Raw genomic sequence first — 25,418 nt, 5'->3', positions numbered from 1 at the left:
GTGCCACGTGACAGGAGGACAAGTGGGAGGAGCTGGGACGGGCTGTGCCACGTGACAGGAGGACAGGTGGGAGGGGCTGGGACGGGCTGTGCCACGTGACAGGAGGACAGGTGGGAGGAGCTGGGACGGGCTATGCCACGTGACAGGAGGACAGGTGGAGGAGCTGGGACGGGCTGTGCCACATGACAGGAGGGACAGGTGGGAGGAGCTGGGACGGGCTGTGCCACGTGACAGGAGGACAAGTGGGAGGAGCTGGGACGGGCTGTGCCACGTGACAGGAGGACAAGTGGGAGGAGCTGGGACGGGCTGTGCCACGTGACAGGAGGACAAGTGGGAGGAGCTGGAACGGGCTGTGCCACGTGACAGGAGGACAAGTGGGAGGAGCTGGAACGGGTTGTGCCACGTGACAGGGATGGGCAGGGCCATGTGACAGGTGGACGGGAGGGAAGGACAGGCAAGGGATTAAATGTTAAGGGAGGGGTTGGCTGCTTTGGAATCGGCATGAGGGACACAGGAGAATATGTAATGAGGAAGAATGTGCTCATCAGCTGGCCTGGCCCTGTGTACCCCCCCCCCCCCCCACATACACAGCCACTCAAAACTCAGCTTGGAAACCTGGGTCTCATTGTGCAGATGCCCAACTGATTATCCACACTCTCCCAACAAGAGCACCAGCAATACTGCACTGATACGGAAAGCAGAAATGAACACACACAGCTGACTGTCCAGAGCCCGGAAACATAGTGCCTGCTTCCCAGTTACCACAGGGCGCGCTTGTCCTTCTGTAAGAAAAAAAACCAACCAGGCATGACCACCACTGCATCTACCACTGCTGCCCTTTGGCCAAACCAGCAGAGCGAACTGGGGACACAATGTAGCCAAAGGCATATTCCCAGTTGTTCCTTTAACATTACTGGCTAAACATGGAATGGAGGCCTTAATAGCTTAGGGTCAAGGTATAATGGTTGCCTGTCAGTATACTTTCACTGTACTTCTGGGGAATGTGCAGTGCTAGTGAGACAGGCTGCAAAATGACAATAGGAAGAGTGGCTCTACCAGCAAGAGATGCAGCTCCAGTTCTTATGTTGTTTTACAACATTAAACAAGCCAAACCTGAGAAATGTCCTTTTCTTTTTTGCAGAGTCCTCTGGGGTCCTGAATGACCTATCTTCCTGCTTCTGCGGCGTCTTCAGGAGTGCCTGCAGAGATCTGGCCCAGTGACTGGCGGACCTCTCGCCATCACCGCCGCCGCCGGGGGTTGGACCCCGGTAATCACCAGCATGGGTCGTGGCTGTCGGGCTCCCCGGACCAGAGGAGCAGTCCGAGATATCCACGTCGGCCCCCTACAGGGAAACAGCTCATCAGTGTCTGTCACTGGAATTTGACTGCAGCATTGTGAGTTAGTGTGGATGTCACTGATCTGTAGGCCATGCAAAGGTTAAGGACCAGAACCAGGAGTGGACCAGCTCCATACCCCCCCCCCCCCACCAAAAGATATTCACACTGGATATTTCACTACTGGGTTAAGTAAGGCACACAATTTACATCTCTGAAGGGAAGAAATTGAGAAAAACAAAATTTTATGCATTAAAAACTTATTTTACAGCAGTGCAGTAGAGAAACACCCTGGATCAAACTGCTCTGTGTTTCGCAGAAAACAAATATTGTATATAAGCAACACAGCAAATTTTATATTACAGAAGCTGTCCTTAAAAATGTAAAAGAGTAAAAAGAGCATCCCCCCCTCCCCCCACACACACATGGAAGTGGGGAGGGGGGCAATCAAACAAGAACTGCTGCATCATAGCACATGGAGCCCCTGATGATACCAGGAAACTGTTCCCGTGGAAAAATCCCAGCCACCGCCTTCCCGTCATGTGGAGACAAGATCGGCATTCCTCTGCCTGCACTCCACATGCGCATGTGAATGAACTGGACCCTTCTGGGCCGCGCGCCAGGAGACGTCACATGCTAACTAGCTACAGAGAACACTATGTTCCTGGCCGAAGCTCAAAAATGCTTTTGCCCTGCAGTGGATGAGCTGTAAATGCCAAACCAATTGCCTGCGATCTCTCTTCATTAGCTGCTGCGCTGAACAAATAGTAGTAAATCTGATGGACCGTTCTGTGGGTGTGATAGTGCCACCGTGCCAGCTCGGGGGGGTGGGGGGGGGGGGAGCAGGGGACGTGGTGTGTGATCTACAGGTGCACTTTAACCCGGCCTGTCTAGTTCTCCGAGGCCACTTCCTGTCCGGTTCCAGACGCACGAGTAAGACATCAGCGCTGTGCGGTGGAAATAACCAGTTTCAACGTCTATCGGTCACGCCGGACTTGATCACAGCCGTGACTCACACAGCGCCCCGGGAGACGACGCGAGCATCACCACGGAGACGGCATGGCCCTCTCTTATCGTGATGACCCACTCTGTAGAGTTGTCGCCGTCCTGTCCCGGTCCCCACCTAGGACTGACCGAGGCTCCCTATGGGGAAGAGTGAGTGCGAGCGCGTGGGGGAAGGGGTGACTGACAGTGGTGTGAGTGATTACAGGGCAGGGTCAGGCTGTGCTTTCAGTTCAGCAGAAATGGGAAATAGAGAGAGAGCGGCATTCCTGAGTGGCAGGGCTGTCGCAGGCGTCCGCACAGGGCCAGCGACATGCAGGCTACAGCTTGCCCAGCCGCCCAGAGGCGCTCTCCCACGCAGTGCAGACGCGCAGATCCTGCGAGCGGGTCGCCCTCTTCAGACATGGGGTCTGTTTACACACAGCGCATCCCGCCCCGAGCCAGGTGCAAGGGGAGGAGTTTCCCAGGAATCGGACGCCTTCAAGTCACAGCGCTGCTCTGATCCCCTGCAGTTTCCCGACAGTATTCCAGGTAAGGCCGCTCTGCCTGCTGGGACTCACACAGTGTGACTCATGCACTCAGAGTCAGTGCAATTTGCCATCTCCCCATACTGTACATGGCTCTCCCAGGATCTCCTAAGGATCAGTCTCCAAACCACCTATCCAGGGGTCACAGACGGCCTGGAAGCGAGGGGCATAAGGCAAGAACACCCTGGACAGGAAGACAGCCCATCACAGGGAACATACACGAAGACAGTCACACGATATGGGCAATTTAGAGGCGCCACTTAGCCTAACTGCATGTCTGTGGATTGTGGGAGAAAAAAAAAGCCACAAGACAAGGGGAAAGCAGGCAAACTGCACGCAGCGCAAAAGCCAGGATCCTAACCTACGGACCCACCACACCCCCCACGTAGCTGCCGACTGTAAAGCAGGGTTTTTCCAACCTGGTCCTCATGGACCCCAGGAACGTCCGTGTGGACTGTCTGGTAGGGAACAGGGAAGGAGCAAAAATGTGGACCGGGTTGAGTGGACCGGGTTTAACGTGTGCAGACTGTGTGACTGAGGGAGCAGGTGTGCATGTCCCTGGGATGGGCAAGTCGTTAAGACGTAAGGGACATACGATCCAAGAGACATACATATGCCTGCGTGGATTCAGCCCCCACTCATAGGGGGATATGCCTTTAGACTGTAAATTTGTGTTAATAATAGGGGTGTGTGGTTCCATGAGTTAGGACGCACCGGCCGCCAGTTCAAATCCTATGGCCAGCAGACTGATGCCACCGCTAGGCCCTTGAGCAAGACCCTTAACCCCCAACAGCTCCAGGCACTGCCTGACCCTGCTTTCTCAGCTGTTTAATGAGATAAAAGCGGCAGAAGGCACTGGAACATGAAAGGCATGAGAGCAGAGGGGTAATGAGGCAGTCGCTGGTCCCGGAACGTGTACGAATCATAGTGCTGAGAACGTTATGTATTCTTAAGAATAAATCTAAAGACAAGAAATTGTGTGAAAATTGGTCTTCAAAATTAAAATGGTCCCGGATCGTGTTTCGGCAGAATCCGGCACAATTTAAGCACTAGATAAAAGTGTCTACTAAATGGAGAGCATCCCTTCCAGGGAGTCCTGCCCAGTACCCTGTACGTCCGCATGTAGGCTTCAGGTCCCTCTGCCACCAAGCACAGGACAGACGGCTGAAAGAGAGTGGATGCCGTTCATGAGGACGGTCTTCTGGTTCCACAATAGCAGAACTTTTTCCACCAGGGAGATCCTTCTGAAAGCCTAGATGAAACGTGTACCTGTGTGCTTACGCTGGACTCGCTCTTTACGCTGAACCAGAATCACTTACGCAACACAGACACACGGGCGACCTTAGAAACTAAAATTTGTGGGACTTTGTGATGACATTATTTTGAAACAAAACTTTCCAAAACGCACATGAAACATATATAAGGTCACACTCACATTAATCAGAAGAGCACAGCTTTAGACACCAAAGTGATTCTAATAAAGAGCAGCCACTGGAAAAAAATTACATCAGTACTGCAATGAAGGGTCTCTCTATAAACAGCTACTACTGGCTTACAATAAATAAATACAAATAATTTATTAATATGGGGCTACGTGTTTTAACACGAATCTATTTGTATTTATTAGCATTATCATGCACTGTAACAAGTGATTTACCAGATTTATAATTATTACTGGTTGTTTGCGCCATGTCTGGTTTGCACACACTAGTTTAACTGAAAGTCACCTAAAAATCCTGGGAGAAGCCTGGATAGCAGCATCCTGAATAACTCACACGGAGACATTCCAGATATGCCACAGGTCCAGCTTCAAACCCATGCACTTCACACGGGAAACACTGCCTTCTGTCACTATTCATCATATACCGAACAAACTCTCTTGTACTTAAATGCCCTTAACGACGACATATATTTTACAAGAACGGTGGGATTAATTATGAGGCAATGAGCAAGCTGGTATCCCATCCCAAGTCTCAGTTGTTTCTCTAAGCATAGTCGGTTGGGAATCTACTTTTAAAAAGGCATTTGAATGTTTATAAAATAATGGATTTCTCATTTGAATATTAATTATTAAATTATACTACAAGCCCAGCCCAACACGGAGCGGCAGTCTATGCACGTTGCGTGTAAAAGACTGTGAAAGGTGAAATCTATAATATTAGCCTGTCATAAGTGAGGAATATAAGGAGAGTGTAATTACTATGTTTTTTTTTCCAGCCACCTACAGCACAAGAACACCAGCCAATAGGTGGCAGCCTGAGTTTATCGCTTATGATCCCAAGATTCATGCGAATCTGCAGAAATTAGACATTTATAGCATATTTTAAACAAGTCGAATAAAGCAGCAGCAGCATCACACGTCGTGAAAACTGACGGGAAAATATATCAAGTGACTGACAACACAGCTAACGGTGTAAAACTTAAACATCATGCAGTGAAATGCTGGCTTTGGTGTAGGTTACGTCTAACTGCCAAGTCTATCCCTTTATACAGCAAAATCCAAACTATCGTTTGTGTGTGTGTGTGTGTGTGTGTATAAAAATTATATCGTTACATTCCTCTTGTAATTCACATATTATTCCACTAGTTTCAGCCATTCCAGCTATTTGAATAAATTTACGGAAGTCAGTCCCTTTTGACAGATTCCTTACTCTATGTTACGCAATAAAGGCAATTAGGCAAAATAAAAATGAGGAAATGCATGTTAGATGAGTAACAGGAGTCAATATAAGTCTTCAAAAATTTGAAGGCTGCCAAATATGCAAGTATTTTTTAAATTTGAAATTTACTCAAAGTTTAGCCTCATGGGCCTAAAGCAGTGTCAGGATTTTCTCGACCATGGCCAGGCCAATTCTGCACGATAAAAAATAAAAATACAATTAAAATTGAGCTTACTAATAAATCCTGCAGGGAAAAAACTGGAACCACCTCACACCAGCTACGCCCATCTGGCAGTTCCAGACCTGAACAATCACAATCTCAGTCATCTTCAACATTGTCCCCCATGTGGCTGCACAAGTTTCACCTGAGCTTCAGGATCTAGGAATTGTTTCTGCTCTTCAAGAATGGGCAAAAAATACCCATCTCACAACTTGCACGCCTGCCCTGACCTTCTACCTACATTCAGGGGGCAGTTTTCCCAGTGTGGATATACGTCTTCAGCTCAGTTACTTTTTACAGTAACAAGTCAATATTAATCTGAAAAGTAAACACTCTTTCAGTTATACAGTTTTACATATCAGGACACAATCTTTTGGTCCTTACCAGCATCTAAAATTACACAAATGTAGCTTCAGATAACAGTTATGCATAAGAGATCATTATTCAAACAAAAAGCAAGTCAAATGGCAGAAGCCACTTGGGAAGAAAAGTATGTACACTCTTACGCCTTCCAAAGGAATTAAAATGTTTATTACAGCCAGGTGCTGCTAATCAAATGTAGTTGATTAGTTGGTCATCATGTAGTGTGACCAACTCTACAAAAACAGAATCGTTGGCAATTTGGCAGTCTGGTGCATTAAGGGATGTGTTAACACCATTCCAAGGAGAAAGACTTCAATGATCTCAGAGAAGGGTTTGTTGTTGCTCACCAATCTTGGAAGGGTTACAAGGCCATTTTAAACACTTTGAAATTCATTATTCGACAGCGAGAGATGTTATTTACGAATTGGGAATATCCTAGACCATGTCCAGAAGTGGGTGCCTCAGAAAATTCACCCCAAGGTCAGACTGTACAACACTCTCAGAAAAATCTCAGAGGACCCAAGAGTTATATCTAGGGATAAACGGCTTTTGGCTAACTCAGGAAAAAAAAAAACAGAGAAAAGGTCTTTTATGGAAGGTTAGCCAGAACAAACCACTGGATTTCTAGAACAATGTCCTTCGGAAAAACAACACAAAAGATGTTTTGTCATAATTCATAACGTTTGGCACAGACCAAAGTCTATGACCACAAACACCTCATGCCGACCGTGAAGCACGGCGGTAGAGGGGTGATGACTGGGGCTTGGTTTGAGGCCAAAGGACAGGGGCAACTTCAAGTCATCAAGTTCACCGCGAAATTCTCTATTTAGGTTTAGTTTGAAAAAGTTGGGTCATTCCATAGGACGACAATCTTGAGCACACAAGCAAAACTACAAGCGAATGGCTGAAATGACAAAGCAGCAAGGATTTAGAATGGCCAAGCTGATATTTACATCTCAGACCATTAAGAACTGATGTGTGACATCAGTTTATACACAACATCAATGAACTACAGCACTGGTATATGAGAGTAGGCAAGAATTCCTCCAAAAAGACCTAAAAGACAAAATGATCATCATTACTGTGGTTCTCCAAGCTCCAGGAATTCAGGTTGTAGTTTTCCTCCATACATTGGTTTTGCATATTTGCACATTTCTGGTTAAATAACATTGTGGAACGTTATTCAACACCTCTCTTTAGGACCTAGTACAGAGCAGATTTTTTAATGTCCTGATGTACGAAAACAAAACACTGAATTGAACGAGGCTCTATTTTCTTTAGCATCACTGTATTTGTGCTGACCTGTTAGTCACTCTGGAGAAAAGCAGCTGCCAAATAAATGTAAATGCAAAGATGCGGTTTGAACGGGATGAACTCTGAGTGAGCTCAGCGGCCAGTCGGATTTGGCTCTTCCAGTAAGCAGCTGGCAAGCGGCCGAGGGATGCAGCCAGATTACGTGGGTGAGTCCCATTCATGGAATGCATCCTTCCCCACTTTATCTCAGGAATGAGAGGGCCAGGAGCGATCTTACTCAGGAACAAGCCGTTTTCACATTTCCCAAGCTTGCGCTCCGAGCAGAATCATCAAGATCCGTGAATTCGTGCAAGTACTTTAAACTGCTGTGGTCACAGCTCCCATCAGCAGCTGCAAACAGGTCAGGCCAGCATCTCAGAAAGCCCTATTGCATCAAAAGCCTACCCTGGGCAAGCAACACCGAGCTCCATTGGTCGTGGCATCATAACCATGGAGATGCGACACCGAGCTCCATTGGTCGTGGCATCATAACCATGGAGATGCGTCACCGAGCTCCATTGGTCGTGGCATCATAACCATGGAGATGCGTCACCGAGCTCCATTGGTCGTGGCATCATAACCATGGAGATGCGTCACCGAGCTCCATTGGTCGTGGCATCATAACCATGGAGATGCGTCACCGAGCTCCATTGGTCGTGGCATCATAACCATGGAGATGCGTCACCGAGCTCCATTGGTCGTGGCATCATAACCATGGAGATGCGTCACCGAGCTCCATTGGTCGTGGCATCATAACCATGGAGATGCGACACCGAGCTCCATTGGTCGTGGCATCATAACCATGGAGATGCGACACCGAGCTCCATTGGTCGTGGCATCATAACCATGGAGATGCGTCACCGAGCTCCATTGGTCGTGGCATCATAACCATGGAGATGCGACACCGAGCTCCATTGGTCGTGGCATCATAACCATGGAGATGCGTCACCGAGCTCCATTGGTCGTGGCATCATAACCATGGAGATGCGACACCGAGCTCCATTGGTCGTGGCATCATAACCATGGAGATGCGACACCGAGCTCCATTGGTCGTGGCATCATAACCATGGAGATGCGTCACCGAGCTCCATTGGTCGTGGCATCATAACCATGGAGATGCGACACCGAGCTCCATTGGTCGTGGCATCATAACCATGGAGATGCGACACCGAGCTCCATTGGTCGTGGCATCATAACCATGGAGATGCGACACCGAGCTCCATTGGTCGTGGCATCATAACCATGGAGATGCGACACCGAGCTCCATTGGTCGCAGAAAAGAAACTCAGGGAGTCTGACCCCCAATCATTCACATGGCATGCCCTACATCCTTACAGCACCCCCAGAACAGACTGCTGAATGGCAGTGCAGAAGTTACTCCCGAAAAGAGATCAAAAGTTGTTAAGCAACCTATATATCCATTGCGATTGTAACGGTACTAGTATTCATACCGAAAATTTCGGTATGGGTCTTTCGGTTCGGTACAAATAGACACCGAACGAATGCAACAAATGCAAAACCTTTAGCTGTTTGCGTGTTTCCCCTAAACAACATTCGGGAAGGACCGGATAAAGCCGTGCTGCTACACATGAGCCTGTACGTCCTAACGTGAAGCTGGAAGTTGTTAAAGTGAATACAAGTACAGCACATGCAGCACCAGTACGCAGCACCATAATGGATATTTATTTTGTTAGTCTTTGTATTTTTTCAGACAGTATTTGTGTTGCACCGTTCTAATATGAAGCTAAAAGCTGCAAATGTGAATACAGTACAGATCAGGTACATTTAATTTTCTAAATGTGCAGATATTTCTTATTTTTCTTTACTTGATATACTTATTGATGCACTTTACTAAGTAAACTAATTTTTTGCAGCAGTATTGACAGAGACTTGGCAGTCATACTTTATTTAGTAAGCTACTACCACTTAATAAAGAAAGAAAAGAAGCTATGTGTGTTTTGTTTCTTTTACCTCGGCTGTACCGAAAACGTACCGATCCGTGACTTCAAAACCGAGGTTCGTACCGAAGTGGAATTTCTGTATACCGTTACAAGCCTAATACCCATCAGTTCTGACCCATCTGAAAGACTTGCATCAAACTACAAAACACAGCCGTGTCACAAACATTTACAGGCTGCAAGAAACCAAGAACTGAAAAGGAACTTTTGTTTTTTTAAACATGAGAAGGATTGGTAGAATGGTCCAGAAAATCATCATAAAAACATCTGGCTGCTTTGGACAAACTTTACAAGATTACCCACAAGATACTGAAAGCTTGCTTGCCTGGAAACGATTTGCGTGGTTAACAGATATTGATAAGTAATTTGTATTAATAACGAATTATTTCGATGCAGCTGTCAAACATTTACTGTTGAAAAGAATATGATTACAGTTCTGGGGAGTAACCACATGCAGCCCGTTTAACGGGGAGGAAATGAAGACAAGCTTGAGCTAAACCTCGAAGGTTTGTACGGGGAAGTTTACACTGGGTCAGCGCGCGCTTCGCGATTCCTCCGAATGCGAGCAGACTCGCTGCGCATGGAGGGGGATGGGGAGCCTGTGTGGGTTCACGCGGGTTCACCCAGAAACGTCGCTCCGCCCCATGTACAAGAACAACCGGAGCAACAGCCTCGACCAGCTGTCACACAACGGGTCACCAAGGTTCAAACAAATAGCGAGCCGTCGGCTGTAAATCCTTAACCCGGCCAATCATTAGCTAATGCTCAGTCCTGTGTGTATGCGGACAGGTCCACTGCGAAACCTTCACGCACCAAACTACGGCACCAACTACTGAAGCAGGGCCCTTTTACCCTGAGATGATTCTGGAAACCGAGCTCCACACTGCAGCTTACAGACAGGCTGTCTTGACTCAGAGTTCACTGGGTGCAGGTTTTCCCGTCATAAGGGGAAGGGAGTTCTCGCAGCTGGGGGTAGGAGGAGGTGGAGGCGGCGCGCCAGGCGGCAGGGAGCACCAGGAGCCAATACCATTCCACCTTCCTGCTCCAAGGGTGGGGCCAGGGCATCGGCATTGTCTCCCCCACCAAAGCGTGACCGAGCCTGTCGCCGAGTTCCCACGGGCTGGAGGGCGTGCGCGCCGCTGAGAGAAGAGCGGCGTGTCTCACCGTGCCGGGCAACAGCCGTGGCGTGAGGGGCTCCGTGACCTTTCTGTGCAGACGTCCGACATACAAACAGGATATTTGCTTTCAGCTGTATGATAGCTGTTCCTCTGCAGAGTGTTCTGAAACCCAAGACGTCCAGGCCCTCAAAGCAACACCTTCACCAAGATGTGTCACTCAGATAGCAGCCTTCGTGAACCTTCCATACTGGCTGAGCCAATGTCATGTCCAGCAAAGCCCCACCTCGCAGATAATATACTAGTTTTACAAACCAATGCATAAAGCATTCAGGTCTCAAATGTGATTTTAATGAGATGGAAGTGAAACGATGCAAGTCATTTCCATATCGATTATTATGTGTACTACGTTGACGGCAGCTGAACAGAAGCTTCTACAATCAAACTAACAATCTCCACTCAAGAACGGTGTCATCACTGTTCTGTTTCCTGCAATCCAGCACCCAATGGGCTTAGCACAACACTCAGAGGGAGCCATTTTGGAGACCTCAATGCTACAATCTACCATGAGACCACTCAGGAGAACTTATGAAGGGCACCATCTGCAGCAGACACGAAAAACTGCCCACGAAGCTAAATATTTACACAGTTCCACATTCTGTTTGTATGTCGGGCAAATTCACTCAAACTGCCCCTGAGCAGACCAGTGGTCAGATGGGAGCCATAGCACGTGGGAGGCTGGCAGAGGCTGACGCCAACAGAACACTGTACTACCCATCAGCATGAGAGGCAAACATTCACCAGTGGAAGATGCCCAACCTCATCCATGAAATAGAGAATTTAATGCAGTGAACCTCTGATTAAGGAACCTTGGTGGAAGACATCCCCTAATTAAAAGTCAATAAAAATACCAACAACATTAAACCACTAACAGATGATTCAGTACTTAGACTTGTGGTGTTCCCATTCTTTTAAAGTATTTGCGCTGTTCCCCACGTCCAAAGATATGTTTTTAAAAAAAAAAAAAAAAAAAAAAAAAAAAACCTCAATTAAATCACATGTACTGACAAATTACTTTTTTATTAGTCAAAATACGTATCAACTGTACAAGGAATCAACTTTACAAATACTAACAAGCTTTTAATCACTGAAACCAGTTTTTAATTATTCATTTTAAAAAAATGCATTTTAAAACTATTGCGGAAAATGAATTCCGAGACTGAGCTATCAAATTTTGAATGAACTGTGACGCAAGTAAAGGGAGCAGCGTGGAGTCTGATGGAATATTCTGTCCCTTAGTCCCAGGTCCCTCCCTCCCTCTGTCCTTCCCACCTACTTGTTCCCTCTCTGTACATTCCCAGAAGGCCAGCCCTACCTTCTACAAACATTCCACGGTGGTGACGTCACACGACGCACCTTCTCCGTTCAAACACCGCAGAGTCAGAGCAAACTTCCCGTGCGGCTTGTGGATACAGCACGGGCAGCCCAGTGCTGGCGGAAGTGGGTGACTCAGGCCAGATGTAGGAAATGGCGCAGCGTGAGGCTATAATCACGGCACAATCAGAGCGCCATCATTAGCCACAGGCTCATTAAGCCAGCATCATGCCATTACCCGCTTGAGGCACTTCTTCATTGTCAGCTTCTCATTGACAAGTTGCAACAAGTTGAGGGAGGGGTGAAGACAATTTCCCCACGGGGACCAATAAAGTATCGATTAAAATATCGATATCCCAGAAAAAAAAGAAAAGAAAAAAAAACATTAAAAGGCAATTCTGTCAATTTCCTAAAGAACCGTTTAATTCCTTGAAACCAAAGTGTGATTTCTGGGATACTAGAGACTTATTGAGGTCTGATCCCCAGTACTACTACCACAGGGTCAAGCAGCCTTCAGGAAGATCACCATCAGCCCCAGAAGGCCAGGTGGGCAGGTGTCCCTGAGGCCCAGAACGACACAGGGGTTGAGGGGGAGGAGGCCGCTGGGTCAGGCTCTGCGCACGTGCACATACCTGCTACGCACCTCACCCACACCTGGCCCCACAGCTCGCTTTCTTTCCGCTGTCGTTATAAGTCAAAATAGCGGGAGGGTACAGTGACATCACGCTAAGCATGCCCCGACTTACCCCCCACCCAAAACCACCAGTAAACTATTTACATGGTTAAACAGCTGCCAATTTACTGAAGCAACCGGGATTAATACAGGTCAGCCAAGCTGCACATCAGATTCTAAACACAAAAAGAAGGTCCTTAAGTGTGTTGTTTAAATGTGAGAATAAAAAAGGCATCAGCTACCACACAAGCCTCTCCAATAGGAAGCCGGCTCTTCAGCCGGGATTTCATAGCAAGTGCTGCCCTGTCCAATAACAACCAGATCAAACCACTAGCAGGGCATCAATATCTTTCTTTCAGCAGAACTTGTTTGAGGATCATGGCCCACCATGACAAAACACAGCACTGGCTCCCTCTACTGGCAAAAATTGGTCTTACAGAAGAAAGCAAACAACAATGACCAGAAATCCACATCATTACAAATTCTTTTGTAGGCACTAAGGCTGTGATATTAATACCACATTAATATTAAAACTTACCATAAATATTTATACATTCTCATTTGTATTTTATTATCATTTAAGTGAGTCAGGCTGCGAGGAGACATGCACGTAAGAATTTCATTGAATCTTAGTACATCCTGTACTTAATGCATAGGACAATAAATATCTAATCTTGAGATTAATGGAAAATCAACATGAAGGGTAGTATATAGGTCATTGTCTTGAACTCATGTCTGACTTCAAATCATGCATCATCATTATCTAAACTGTCGATTTTGCCTCCGGGGGAGTTGCAGTTTTGTTACCATTAATTTCCATAATAAACAGAAATATTTCTTCAAAGTAAGAGCAAGCATTACTGAGATCAGAAAAAAATGAAGAAAAAAAAAAACACTAACTGTCATGCCCGGCTCGTACGCTCCTCGTGTGTGCCACGCCCCCTAAGTTCCCACGTGTGATTCCCTGATCATCTCCATCTGTGTCCGCTTATTTTGATTGGTCCTGTCCTATTTAAGTCCTGGTCTTGCCTGTTGCCCTTGTCCGTCAATGTGGTTTGGTGACGTTAGTCTTTGTCTGATGTTCCCCGCAACCCGTGTCCAAAATAAATCCCCCTTTTGCCTGCTCGCCTGCTTCCTGCTCGTTGCCTGCCCGAACGATCGCCCGCTCTCTCACTTGACGATCGCGCCACTAACAAAACATGAGTAACAATATGCATCTTGTCATACAAACAGAGTTTATCGTGGATCACATGCAATTAAACTGAAAGGTTTAAAAACAAGCGTAAGCTGACTTTCAATACTTTCAAAAAGGCTCAACAAGCAATAAAAAGGGGGACATTGCATTACAAGGGATGATTATTATTATTTTTTGTACCTTAGCCATTAATTGCGTGTACCGCATGTACATATACTCAGTGGGCAAAAGCAGGTATAAGCCAAAATAAAAAAAAGATACTGCAAAAATTGCGATACTTAATCTCACATGGTCCTGTTTAGTATTTTTTAAAACAAAACAAGGTAACATCACCTTCCCCATGACACCAACTGAATGTTTCTACTTTAGTTCTGAATTCTCAGATTCTGTGCAGCGTCATAAATACAATCAGGAAGAAATAATGTAGCTCTATTGAAATCTATGCTCGTACTACTCTCCCATATGGCATGATCAAAGAAATAACGTGTTTTATAATAATTTTATAATAATTATAAATTAATGCCACAGTAGGCACCATTACTAGTCTTACTAAATATATAAAACAGGCCCCTAAAAACAGGACATTAAATTTCAGATAGCACAAATTACTACACAAATCTTTCATTATCCATCCATCCATTTTCCAAACCACTTATCCTACTGGGTCGCGGGGGGTCCGGAGACTACCCCGAAAGCAATGGGCACGAGGCAGGGAACAACCCAGGATGGGGGGGCCAGCCCATCGCAGGGCACACTCACACACCATTCACTCACGCATGCACTCCTATGGGCAATTTAGCAACTCCAGTTAGCCTCAGCATGTTTTTGGACTGTGGGGGAAAACCGGAGTACCCGGAGGAAACCCAGGACGACATGGGGAGAACATGCAAACTCCGCACACATGTGACCCAGGCGGAGACTCGAACCCGGGTCCCAGAGGTGTGAGGCGACAGTACTAACCACTGCACCACCATGCCGCCCCCAAATCTTTCATTATAAATAAAAAAAAAAAGTGAACAGACCAGTAATAAACCATTAGTGCAAAAAGCAGGCAGCACTGAATGTGTTCAGGAGAAGGATGAAATCTGTGCACTTACCGCAGAGCCTTTCGGAGAATCATCCCCATGCTGTGACACAGACTCACAGTCTGAGATTTCCACCTCGCTGTCGCCTCCCTTCTCTGTGCAGTCGCTCTCCCACTCAATCTCCTGCTGTTCTTCTAGAAAAGCACACACACACACACACACACACACAATTAGGATTACAAAATTCTAGGAATTTTCCATTAATGGAATGGAAAGTTTCTAGAAAGTTTGCAGAAATGCAGCCTGCCGCTCCTTGGCAGCTCCATACACAATACATGCAATACATCCATTCAGGGCAGAGAACACCTTGGATTGGGTGTCATACACTGCCAAAGGGCAATTTAAGAATGCCAATCCCTCCCACAACCCCAGAGGAACAAACACACACAAGCAGTATTAACACATCCACAAGCGTCCATCAGACTTTATAAGATTTACAGGTGAGTTATACACAGAACAATCATAACACCCAGAATGCTACAATGCAGTAAATGCAATGGTGCTGGACCTCCGCAACAGTCCAGTATTCCACAGTCTGTGCATACATCATCCTGCAGTCATAATGCTACAGCATTCAGGGGAGGAACATGCTCACACCTTGCTGGGGTTGGGTGATGGTGGTGATCATGCGGAGATATGCGTTGTAGGAGTCTCGCACAGCCTGCAGGCGTGGCCCCCCCCCAACCGAGGCTCCCCTGGCAGCAGGACGTTTGGCTTCACTGTCTGACACGTCACTCTCACTGGAGCTCCAAGCGATGTGCACATCCTGTCCCTCCAACTGGTGGCACTCAGCTGATATGGATTACGAAAGAAGCAGAACTCCAGTGAAAAGGAATTGGACCAGGTGTGGGATGGGAGGAGGGATCGGACCAAAATAAAAGGAAGGACTTTGAGGGTCATCAAATCAACTGGAAGCAGGTGCCCTTAATTTAACATCCCATCATGCTTAGAGTCACATAATTTAGACAGGTCCAGCCGCATGACTAGAAAAAGATCTGTGACTTAAGTGTTATGAAACGTTTAACAGAAACTTTAATAAAGGACACGGCACAACTTGCTAAGCTTTTGAGCGGAACAGTGGCTAAAATAATGTGAGCATGAAAGTCTGAGGGAAAGACATCATTAGCTAAAGACAACTGTGGACAAAAAACACCTTAACAATTCAGGCAAGAGCAGGCAGTTCACCATATACATTATATGGACAAATATATGGGGTGCCTTCAACTGTATAAACAAAGCAATTACTGCTAGGAGAAACTACGATATCCATCCATTTTCTGTGACTGCTCATCCTGTTCAGTGTCACGGTGTCTGGGGTCTATGGCCGCATGGCAGGGAACATCCCAGGATGGGCCACCAACCCATCACAGGGCGTGCGTGTATATGTGCACGTACACACTATTTGGTAAACCCAGTTAACCTCAGCGTGACTTTGGGCTGGATCTGCACACGAGACCCAGGCGGAGACTCGAACCCGGGTCCAAGAGGTGTGAGGCAACAGTGCTAACCACTGCACCACCATGCCTCCCCTTAACTTTTCATGTTTAGTAAAAGAACTATTTTAGCTAATCAGCTACTATATTTCACTCCAACCATTACAATGCTTGTAAATAATTATTGGTTAAGAAATTAAACATTTTTTTTTTTTTTTTTTTTATATTTTATTTGATAAACATTTTCATTTTGATAAAATTATTTCTTTAAATATCATGGGAAGCTCAAATTGTGAAGCCAATATTGTGAATCGAACTGTTCACTGCATGAATCATGACATAATCAGAACCCAACCTGAATGGCAGTAAATCTCACCTGAAACCTCACAACATCGAATGGGAAGCTCTCCTGAAAGAGCAGAGGCTGTTATAGCCAGGATTCTATGGTACGTTTGAAGTCATGCGACTGGACCTGTCTAAATTTGTGTGTGACTCTAAGCATGACGGGATGTTAAATTAATGACTATGGTGGTCATTCTATATTAACAATTAAAAATGTGCATTTGTGGGTAAAATGGTGCACAGAATAGATAGTTATCTAATGTGTAATGGTTAGAGCTTCATATGCTTGCCACCAAGACCAGAATAGGCGATTAGAAAACGGATGGGAAAACTTCATATGCATCTCAAGAAGCAGTTTGCATACATATGCAACATATTCCAGTGAGGGTTATGAGAAGGGGACCGGCAGCTATTTAATAATTATGTAAAAATTACGGATAGGGTAAATACCAACACAAACCCGTTCAAAGTGCTCACACTCAACTTAAGAGCAATTCAAGCTTCAACCTTTTGCATGCATTTATAGTCTGCACACAGAGACGTAAATTTTATCATTACAGCTGTCCACTGGCTGCAGCTCAGATTTTTATGTGGGGGGGGGGGGGGGCATAATGCATGTCAATTGCACATGTGCAAGGAAAATTTACTAGGCATTTCCAGTAGGTGGCAGCACAGACTCTCAGAGTAGAAGTCAATGACAACACGTGGAAAACTGCTAGCAATGAGTCAGTATTGTGAAACATTTGAATATCTGAGGTGTACAAAATCTAAAATTAAATCTTGAAATAGAATAAAAAATAAGCCTTTTTTTAAAATGATTTAGTAACAATATAACTAGTTGTCTTTGCCCATTCTTTAATAAGTTTGTGGTTTATTCGTTCTGAAGCACTTCTGCATGCAATCTCCTAGCTAATCATAATCATTCAAGTCCTTGCTCACACAGTGTGGCACATTTTGAGAAATTTAACAAAAACAAGGGAGGAGAACAAGCAAGCAAGAAGTGACCCTCAAAAGACATTTGACTTTCGCTGTATGGAAACATGAGTTCCACAGAGGTACCACTGAGCAAAGGCATGATATGTTGGAATTGCTTTGTCTCTACTTTTCATTTGTGATTTTTAACAATGCTGTTCAACTCTAGTTTCAATGCTACTTTTAACATTGTTATTTTGCAGCAAGGTTTCCTCCGGAAACTCCGGTTTCCCCCCACAGTCCAAAAACATGCTGAGGCTAATTGGAGTTGCTAAATTGCCCGTAGGTGTGCATGTGTGACTGAATGGTTTGTGAGTGTGCCCTGCGATGGGCTGGCCCCCCATCCTGGGTTGTTCCCAGCCTCGTGCCCATTGCTTCCGGGATAGGCTCCGGACCTCCCGCGACCCAGTAGGATAAGCGGTTTGGAAAATGGATGGATGGATGGATGGATTTTGCAGCAATGAGTGATGTCTCATTTGGGAAATAGATACAATTTTGATTATATGCCTTTCTATATAAAACACCATTTTACTCACCAGCACTTGACACATAAGGAACTGCCTGCTTTGTACTTTTCTTTTCCAGAGAGGAGAAATCATCCTGAAAAATAAAATGAATAAATAAAATGAAGGACCAACCCATGAAAATCCCCTCTTTTGGAACATCACCTAGTCAGAATTGAAAGTCTTTTAACACATTCCATCATCACTCATGCAAGCAGTAAAAATGTAAGAAAGCACAATTGTTAAGTAAAAACAAGCTCTCTTTACAGCTATTCTGGCAGATTTAAAATAGCACCCAGGCTTCCCTCAGCTACTGAAGAGGTCACTGAATGACAGGCAGTGAAGTCTGGATCAACCTAAAGAACTCTACCTTTTAGAAAGAGAACTTCAATAATCCTTTAAAGGGAAATTCTCATAGGTCATTAATAAAACACTCTCTCTCTACTCTGTGGGTAAAAAGTTGTGGGACAATTGATGGGTCTTCACAACCCAGCAACATGCTTGGATTAAAAATAAATAAATAAAGTGTGTGACATGGGCCCTAAGTCACTTGGAACATAATTGGATTGGTGTGACCAAGGGGCCCAATATGATCTAATTTCATGGGGCCCAAAATCTCTGACGGCGGCCCTTATATTAACTACGTAAGTTTAACCAACTTATAAATTCAGCTCCGTTCATCTTTTATTTTAAAAAGAAGCTCATGCCGAATGATGTCCTCCAGAAATCCCGACTGCTTGAGTGGGAGAGCAGCCGGCGAGCGGAACGTAGCGTCCCCCGCACCTTGACCGCCGGCGTTTCGGCGAAAGCATCCCCGCAGCGCTCCCACGACCTGCGCACACACTCGGCCGGGTCCTCCCTCTGCCTGCTGCCCTCGTCGCGGAGGATGGAGCGCTTCACGGCCAAGGAGCCTCGCTTTCTCTACGGGATGAGGCGCCAGTTACATTACTATAGCAAGCAAAGACATTCACCCTATTACCGATATTACTGACAGACAACATTAAATCACCTCCACTGAAGCGACTCTTACAGCAGCTAAACAGTTCGTTCAACACAAAAGTTGTATCTGTTCCTGTGCGTTGAGGACATTAACGTGAACGTTATGTGTCAGTGGGAAAATGCTCTACGGCTTATTTCCTATATTACGGGCGAAGTGAACGTCTAAAAATCACCCCCTAATTGGCATTATATCTTACCTTATTAAAGCGTAACATGTCAGTCTTGCAGCAGGTCGATTAATAATGTGAATTTGTCGACAGAACGAGCCACTAAATAATATTATTACAACATAACGAGAAGAGTAGTAATGAATAGCATAGCGGAGTCGGTAGTGTTGTGTATATATTGAGTTTGCCGAGCCGCGCGCCTTTCTGTCAGCTTTCCGATTGGCTGAAGCGGCTTCCTCTGCGGCTAATCCATCATTTGTTGAGACTGACTACTGCCACCATGCGTTAAGGGGTGGAACTCACCGACTGATGGTCTGAATCAGAATCAGTCTTTTTATTCGCCACGAACAAAAAAGTACAAGGAATTTGAAATTTTCAAGGAATTTTCAAGACCACCACTGCGTAGCACTCATCTGGATGACGCGACGGCAGCTATTCTGCGCCCGTATGCTCACCACACGATAGCTAAGGTAGAGAAAGGGAAGGAGAAAATTCACAGGTTAGATATCGGGGATGATTAGGAGGCCAGATTTGATATGGCCACAATGGACAATTTTATCCACGACATTGAGTCGTGGTACTCTTTGAAAGATGCCCAGGGATGTTTTATGACCTCTGAGTGTTTTGGACCTCAGTTTTACGTCTCACCTGAAGGACTGCACCATTTTTACAGCACTGTGTCTCCATTGCTGCTCTGGGGGCCACACAGACCACAGGATTGGCTAACCTGCTGGCCACACCAACACCTATTCAGTTTGTTTTGGTGGCAGCACAAGTGTTCAATTCCCATAGGGGCTAGTATGCTTCTCACAGGACCTTGGTTAGGAGGGCAATGACCTGGGGGAAGAAGCTGTTCAGATGGCAAGTCCTTGCATTCATGGTTTTCACTAAGAAGGGAGATGCTGGACAAGGGGCAAACTAGGGAGAGACAGGTCAGATATCATTCCCTCGGCCCTGTTCCTCAGGGCTTCCAGGGAGTTGGCAGCCAAGGATCTCCTCTGTAGCCAATGATCTGCCAAATGATCCCCCAAAAGGGGGCTCAGTTGGCTAAGCCTGTGTGCCTGTAATCAGAAGGTCGCAGGTTCAAACCCAGCCTCAGCCTGTGGGTCCTTGAGCAAGGCCCTTAACCCCCAGCTCCCTGGGCGCCGCTACGGGTGGCAGCCCTTCGCAGACAACTTCCTCTATGAAAAAAGAGCAAGTTGTGGGAGGCGTAAAAGACAATTTCAATAAAAGTGTCAATTATGATCTCCTCTGCACATAGCACAATTCGCTGTGATCTCTGCTTAGAGTGTGAAGATGTAGAGCTAAACAGAAATGAAAGAGGTAACACTGGATTTTACTGCAGCTGCGTAAAACTGAGCCATCTAAGTCAGCTGGAATTTCTCAGCTGTCACAAGAAGTATAGTTGCTGTCGGGCCTTTTTATTAGTGAGATGGGTGATGTTTGTGCCCCACTTGAGGTTTCGTTGAATGATGGTGCCTAGAAATGTGAAGGTCTCAGTTCTGCTGAATACGGTGTTCTGTATGATTGGTGGGGATGGTGACTAGGGTTCCAGAAGTCGATGATCATTTCCACGGTTTTTTGTGTGTTCAGCTCCAAGTTGTTAACACAGTGGTTCTCAAAGTCGGTCCTCGGGCCCCACTGCCCTGCTTGTTTTCCAGGATGGATGGATGGATAACTCAATGTTCATCTGCTCATCTACCACGAATCTCTGGGTGCTCTTGCCTGTTTCTTATCTGCACCATGCATGCACATGATCTATCTTTCCATTACCTTTTCTGGCTTTTAAGTTTTCTTTGAGATCCCAGCACCTCAGAGCAGCATAATTAATACTCTGAACCCCAGCTAAACACGCCTCACCTTGCATTTTTGCTACCTAATCCTCACATTGCCTTGGTCATATATTGCATGATGCCATACAGTACAATTCACCTCTCAATTATCTTTTGGTATATAGTACCAGATGTCTCACAAAGACAATTAAGAGAAAATTACTTTTGGAGAATTTTGTCCTTATGAGAGTATTATTAATATACAGGTATTTGTGATGGGATGAGAGACTTGAAAGATGTGGGAAGGGGTGGTTAGACCCAAGTGAAAGATGCTTCATTAGGAACAAAAGAAAGATTACTATTGTGTGCAGGTGGCATGGGGTCTTGCAGTGGAGCCCTAGAGGTTTAGTGAGTTCAGGCCAAGGTAAGGCTATCACAATAATACATCAAATGTGCCACTAAAATGGCTTATTGCTCATACAGCCCTCCATCCTCCATCTGGCTAACCCTCTGTTTAAGTGGATACGGCCACACTTGCTCAAGATTTAAGAATAAACAGTAAACGGTCAGTTACACCATGTGATGGAAATCTTGCTCTTACCCTTCTGGCTGCTGGTAAACACAAATTAAATGCAAAAGCATAAATAGAAAGTAAAGTTCTTACGGTAAGAACATAAATACGAGTGCATCCATGACAATAAATATGTGAACACTGTGCAATGTAAACATAGAGTGCAATGTAAACATAGAGTGCAATGTAAACATAGAGTGCAATGTAAACATAGAGTGCAATGTAAATCTAATGCAAAAGTTGCATTGCAAAGGTTTGGATAAGTTTGAGTTCGATAATTGGCCAGTGCTGTGTTGCCAGGATGTTGTGCAAAAGTGTGAGAAAGTGACCAGGTTGTTGTGCAAAGTGTACAGAAGTTCATGTGCACCATTGTCCATTGTGTGTGTGTGGTGCTTTATTTCATACTCTCGTAGTACTTAGCTGATCGTAGGAGTGTAAATAGGCTGTACTGGGGGTGGGTACTGTCCATTACGATGCTGTGGGCCCTCCTAACGAAACTGGAGTGATAAATTTGAGTGATAAATAAAGTCAGTGTGAGATTCCAATCTTCTCCGCTGCATGGGGTGTGTTGGGGAAACAAAGCTACAAGTAGGGACTCGAAGAGGCTCAATAAGCACATTAAAAAGGCTGGATTCCTTTGAAACAACTGTCCAAATGAGAATAATTAAGAAGATTTGCTCCATACTGGACAATGCCTTACAGCCTCAACATCACACCCCGGTCAAACAGAGAAGCACATTCAGCAGCAGACTCACACAGCTGCGCTGCTCCAGTGAGTGCCATCTGAGGTCTTCTCCCAGCAGTCATCAAATGCTACAATAAGTATCCCCCGTGACCCTCACCCCACACAGTCACCAGCCCTCTGGATTGTCGTCGCATTTTTAAATGTTGCATACTACACATTGTGTATACTAAAATTTCGTATTGCATTGTATCTTTTATATAGCATCGTGTCTTTTTCTACTGTATATGTTTAGTTTGCAGTCACTTTTGTGTCTGTTGCTGTAGCTTTTTTGGAATTTACTTCGGGATCAATAAAGTACTACTACTACTACTACTACTACTTCAACTACTACTAAATGTTCCCCAGAGCTGGTACAGTTGCACCTGAGGTGTCTTTGGCAGTTCTACCTACATGCTATAGGGATTTGTGATACAGTAAAGAGCAGTTTCCAAACCAGACCGTGATGATACTGGTAGAATGGCTCTTGAAAATACCCCTACAGAAGTTGCCAGGGATTCTGCCTGACATGCCAAACAACTTCAGCCTTTTCAGGTAGTTCAGATGCTGATGAAACCTCTTTATCAGTTGAGTGGTGTTGTGAAACCAGGAAAAATCATCGCTGATGTAAACACCAAGATGGCTGTGAAATGGTTCTTAGGTTATAAGTCCAGGCAGCGGTACATTTAAATATGATGTGATTATGGAGGAACTCCAAATTCAGTTGGTTTGAAGGATCTAGCAGGAGTAAGATCATCCTTTGCATGCAGAAGAGCTTCAATCATTCTTGGAACGCTGGCACGTACTGTAAGCTGGGGAAAAAAGAGAAAAGCCTCCCAAGTCTTTACAGGACAAAGGAGGTGGCGATTAGCCTCACAATATGCAGTCCACAAGTTCCCATAAAGCAGTCTTTCTCAGACCGGTCCTTGAGGACCCCCAGACTGTGGATTTTTGCTCCATCCCAGCTCCCGGAAGAGACAAATCATACTGAAATGTTCTGCTGCTCGTAGGGAGCTGGGAGGGAGAAAAAAAATTGGATTGTGTGGGGGGGTCTCCAAGGACCAGGCTGCCACCAAGTTTCACTGATGTTTAGTTCTACAGACTGGGGAGGCCAGGGAAGACATTTTAATCCATCCTGGTGTTTATGATGCCAATCTGGAATTCATGTAGCAGTGAGTATGAGGGGCACCATCACTTTGAAATATCCGAACATCATGAGGGAACAGCGTTTGCGCCAAACGGTGCACTTGATACTCTACAATGGCTCAATATTCTTTAGCTGTCACGTAAAGCATTTAGCATAAGTAATGATGCCAATGAGACGACAGCCCTTTCCAACAGACATTGCAGGTTGAAGGCATCCATTAACTTTCTCAAAATATAAACCCACCTGACTGATGGTGAATGACGACTCATCAAGTGGATTGGGAGTGAACACTGCCTTTGTAAATATGGAAGGTTGTCTCTCTGCTGGGAAATGGCCAGAGCTAGTACAGAAGATAGGAAGGTTTTACTTGAATGGACTTAACCTTACCTCTACATATAGCATGGGCTCATGATTTGGGGGGGGGGGTCTCTCCAACTCTGGTGTTCCCCACGGTGAAAGATCTCATGGACATGTGGGAATATTCACAAATTGCATGCTGAGGACCATCCAGCTTGAGTTTTTCCTGGTAGACCTGGCGGTTGCCTCTATAGGATGGCGAATTGTAAAGAGAAAGCTCTGAAAAATTCAAAGGTCCCTGAGTAAGGTGCTCGGAAGTGTACCGGCTCTGTGGTGCTACTAGGAGATATCAACGCTCACCTAGAGAATGATGGAGATACCTGAAGGGGCATGATCTGAGGAACAGCTTCCTGGATCTAAGCCAAAGTGCTGGATTAGGTATTATAAGCCTATGCAAGATATAGATTGTCCAAAGTGAAAACCACATTCAAACACGGGGGAGCAGGGGGCTATGAACTAATCATTATCACTCGGTGACGAGCTGGTAAACTGGCGCTCCCAGACAAACAAATACCTAATGAGTTCTGGGAAACTGGGGATGAATGGATCATGACCGAGGTTTCCATCTTTGTTACAGGCAGAAAGCAGTCAGCATCATTTATGGCAGGACCCCAAAAACCCCAGCGTGGACATCTGTAGGGAAGCTATTAAGTAAAGAAAAAGGAGGTTTTCAGTGCAATACCTGCAAAGGAGTCTTCGTTTCAGTGTTGCATGGAAAGTGGGTAAAATACCACTGGACGGAAAACAAAAGTGGTGGTCCCTATTCTGAAAAAGAACATACCAGAGCATATGGTCAAACTCCATGTCAGGGAACTAGAGATAACGCAACCTAATGGTCAAATCTAGGCTTCTGAAGGAACAATGTGGATTGTGGCTGGCTGGAGTTGGTGGACATACACTAACAAAGCCGCCATGTGCTTTGTGGATTTGGAGAAGGCATGTGACCAAATGCCCCAGCACAAACCATAAGAAGTGCTGCAGTAGTATGGAATATAGGAACAGCTACTGAATACATTCTGTTCCTTGTATGAATGCAGTAAAAGTTGTATCCACCATGAGTGTAAAGAGGATGACAGTCAGCACCTACATGGTGTCCTCTAGCAGAAGAAAGGATTTCTCCTTTAAGGTGAGACCAGAGATTCCTGATGAGTCCGGAGATCCAAAAGGATTTTGAAATGCTGCTGCTGCTCCACTGATCCAAGAAGAACCAGTTAAGATGGTCTGGACACTGCATAAGGCTGTCATCTGGATGGTTCCCAAGGGAGATGTTCCTGGCACGCCCTACTAGGCAGAGGCCCCAGGGATGACCCAGAACATGCAAGATGCTTTGCATTTCCCAGCTGACCTGGGAACATCCAGGGATCCCTCACAATAACTATGGAAAACAGAGGTCTGGGCTGTATGCTGCCACCGAGAACATCACCAGGAGAAGTGGCAGGAGAATGAGAAAACTCTATTTTAGTGTTCCTGAGAGGTCCTTACACCAAGTAATGCACACTGGCCCAACACAATGAAACAGATTCAGCAGTGGCTGGTTTTAGGCCATTGTCACATATTAATCTTTTAGCAGATATCTTGTGAAGTACCTGTCTACTCCGTAGATGTACTTCCACCAGCAACGACTGTTCTTTGCT

General features: G+C 45.6%; 1 protein-coding gene across 3 annotated transcripts in view; it reads right to left on the bottom strand.

Moving 5' to 3' along the window:
- Nucleotides 1–19,400, bottom strand: part of spidr (scaffold protein involved in DNA repair) — a 70,154-nt gene extending 50,754 nt beyond the window's left edge. For 2 of the 3 annotated variants that reach the window (XM_049010743.1, XM_049010744.1), the window contains exons 1-6: nt 19,247–19,400; nt 18,834–18,971; nt 18,084–18,147; nt 15,398–15,592; nt 14,813–14,934; nt 1,114–1,343 (exon numbers count right to left, since the gene is read on the bottom strand). In XM_049010743.1, the coding sequence (XP_048866700.1) occupies nt 1,114–1,343; nt 14,813–14,934; nt 15,398–15,592; nt 18,084–18,147; nt 18,834–18,971; nt 19,247–19,264 (767 nt within the window). In that variant the 5' untranslated portion in view covers nt 19,265–19,400. The remainder of the gene's footprint in view (nt 1–1,113; nt 1,344–14,812; nt 14,935–15,397; nt 15,593–18,083; nt 18,148–18,833; nt 18,972–19,246) is intronic. The other variant, XM_049010745.1, reaches the window with a different exon arrangement.
- Between the last annotated feature and the right edge of the window lie 6,018 nt (nt 19,401–25,418).

Source organism: Brienomyrus brachyistius, chromosome 4, assembly GCF_023856365.1.
Source record: "Brienomyrus brachyistius isolate T26 chromosome 4, BBRACH_0.4, whole genome shotgun sequence".
NCBI classification, from domain to species: Eukaryota; Metazoa; Chordata; class Actinopteri; order Osteoglossiformes; family Mormyridae; genus Brienomyrus; species Brienomyrus brachyistius.
Note: the sequence above shows the minus strand (reverse complement) of the source record. Positions and strands in the feature narration are given on the sequence as shown.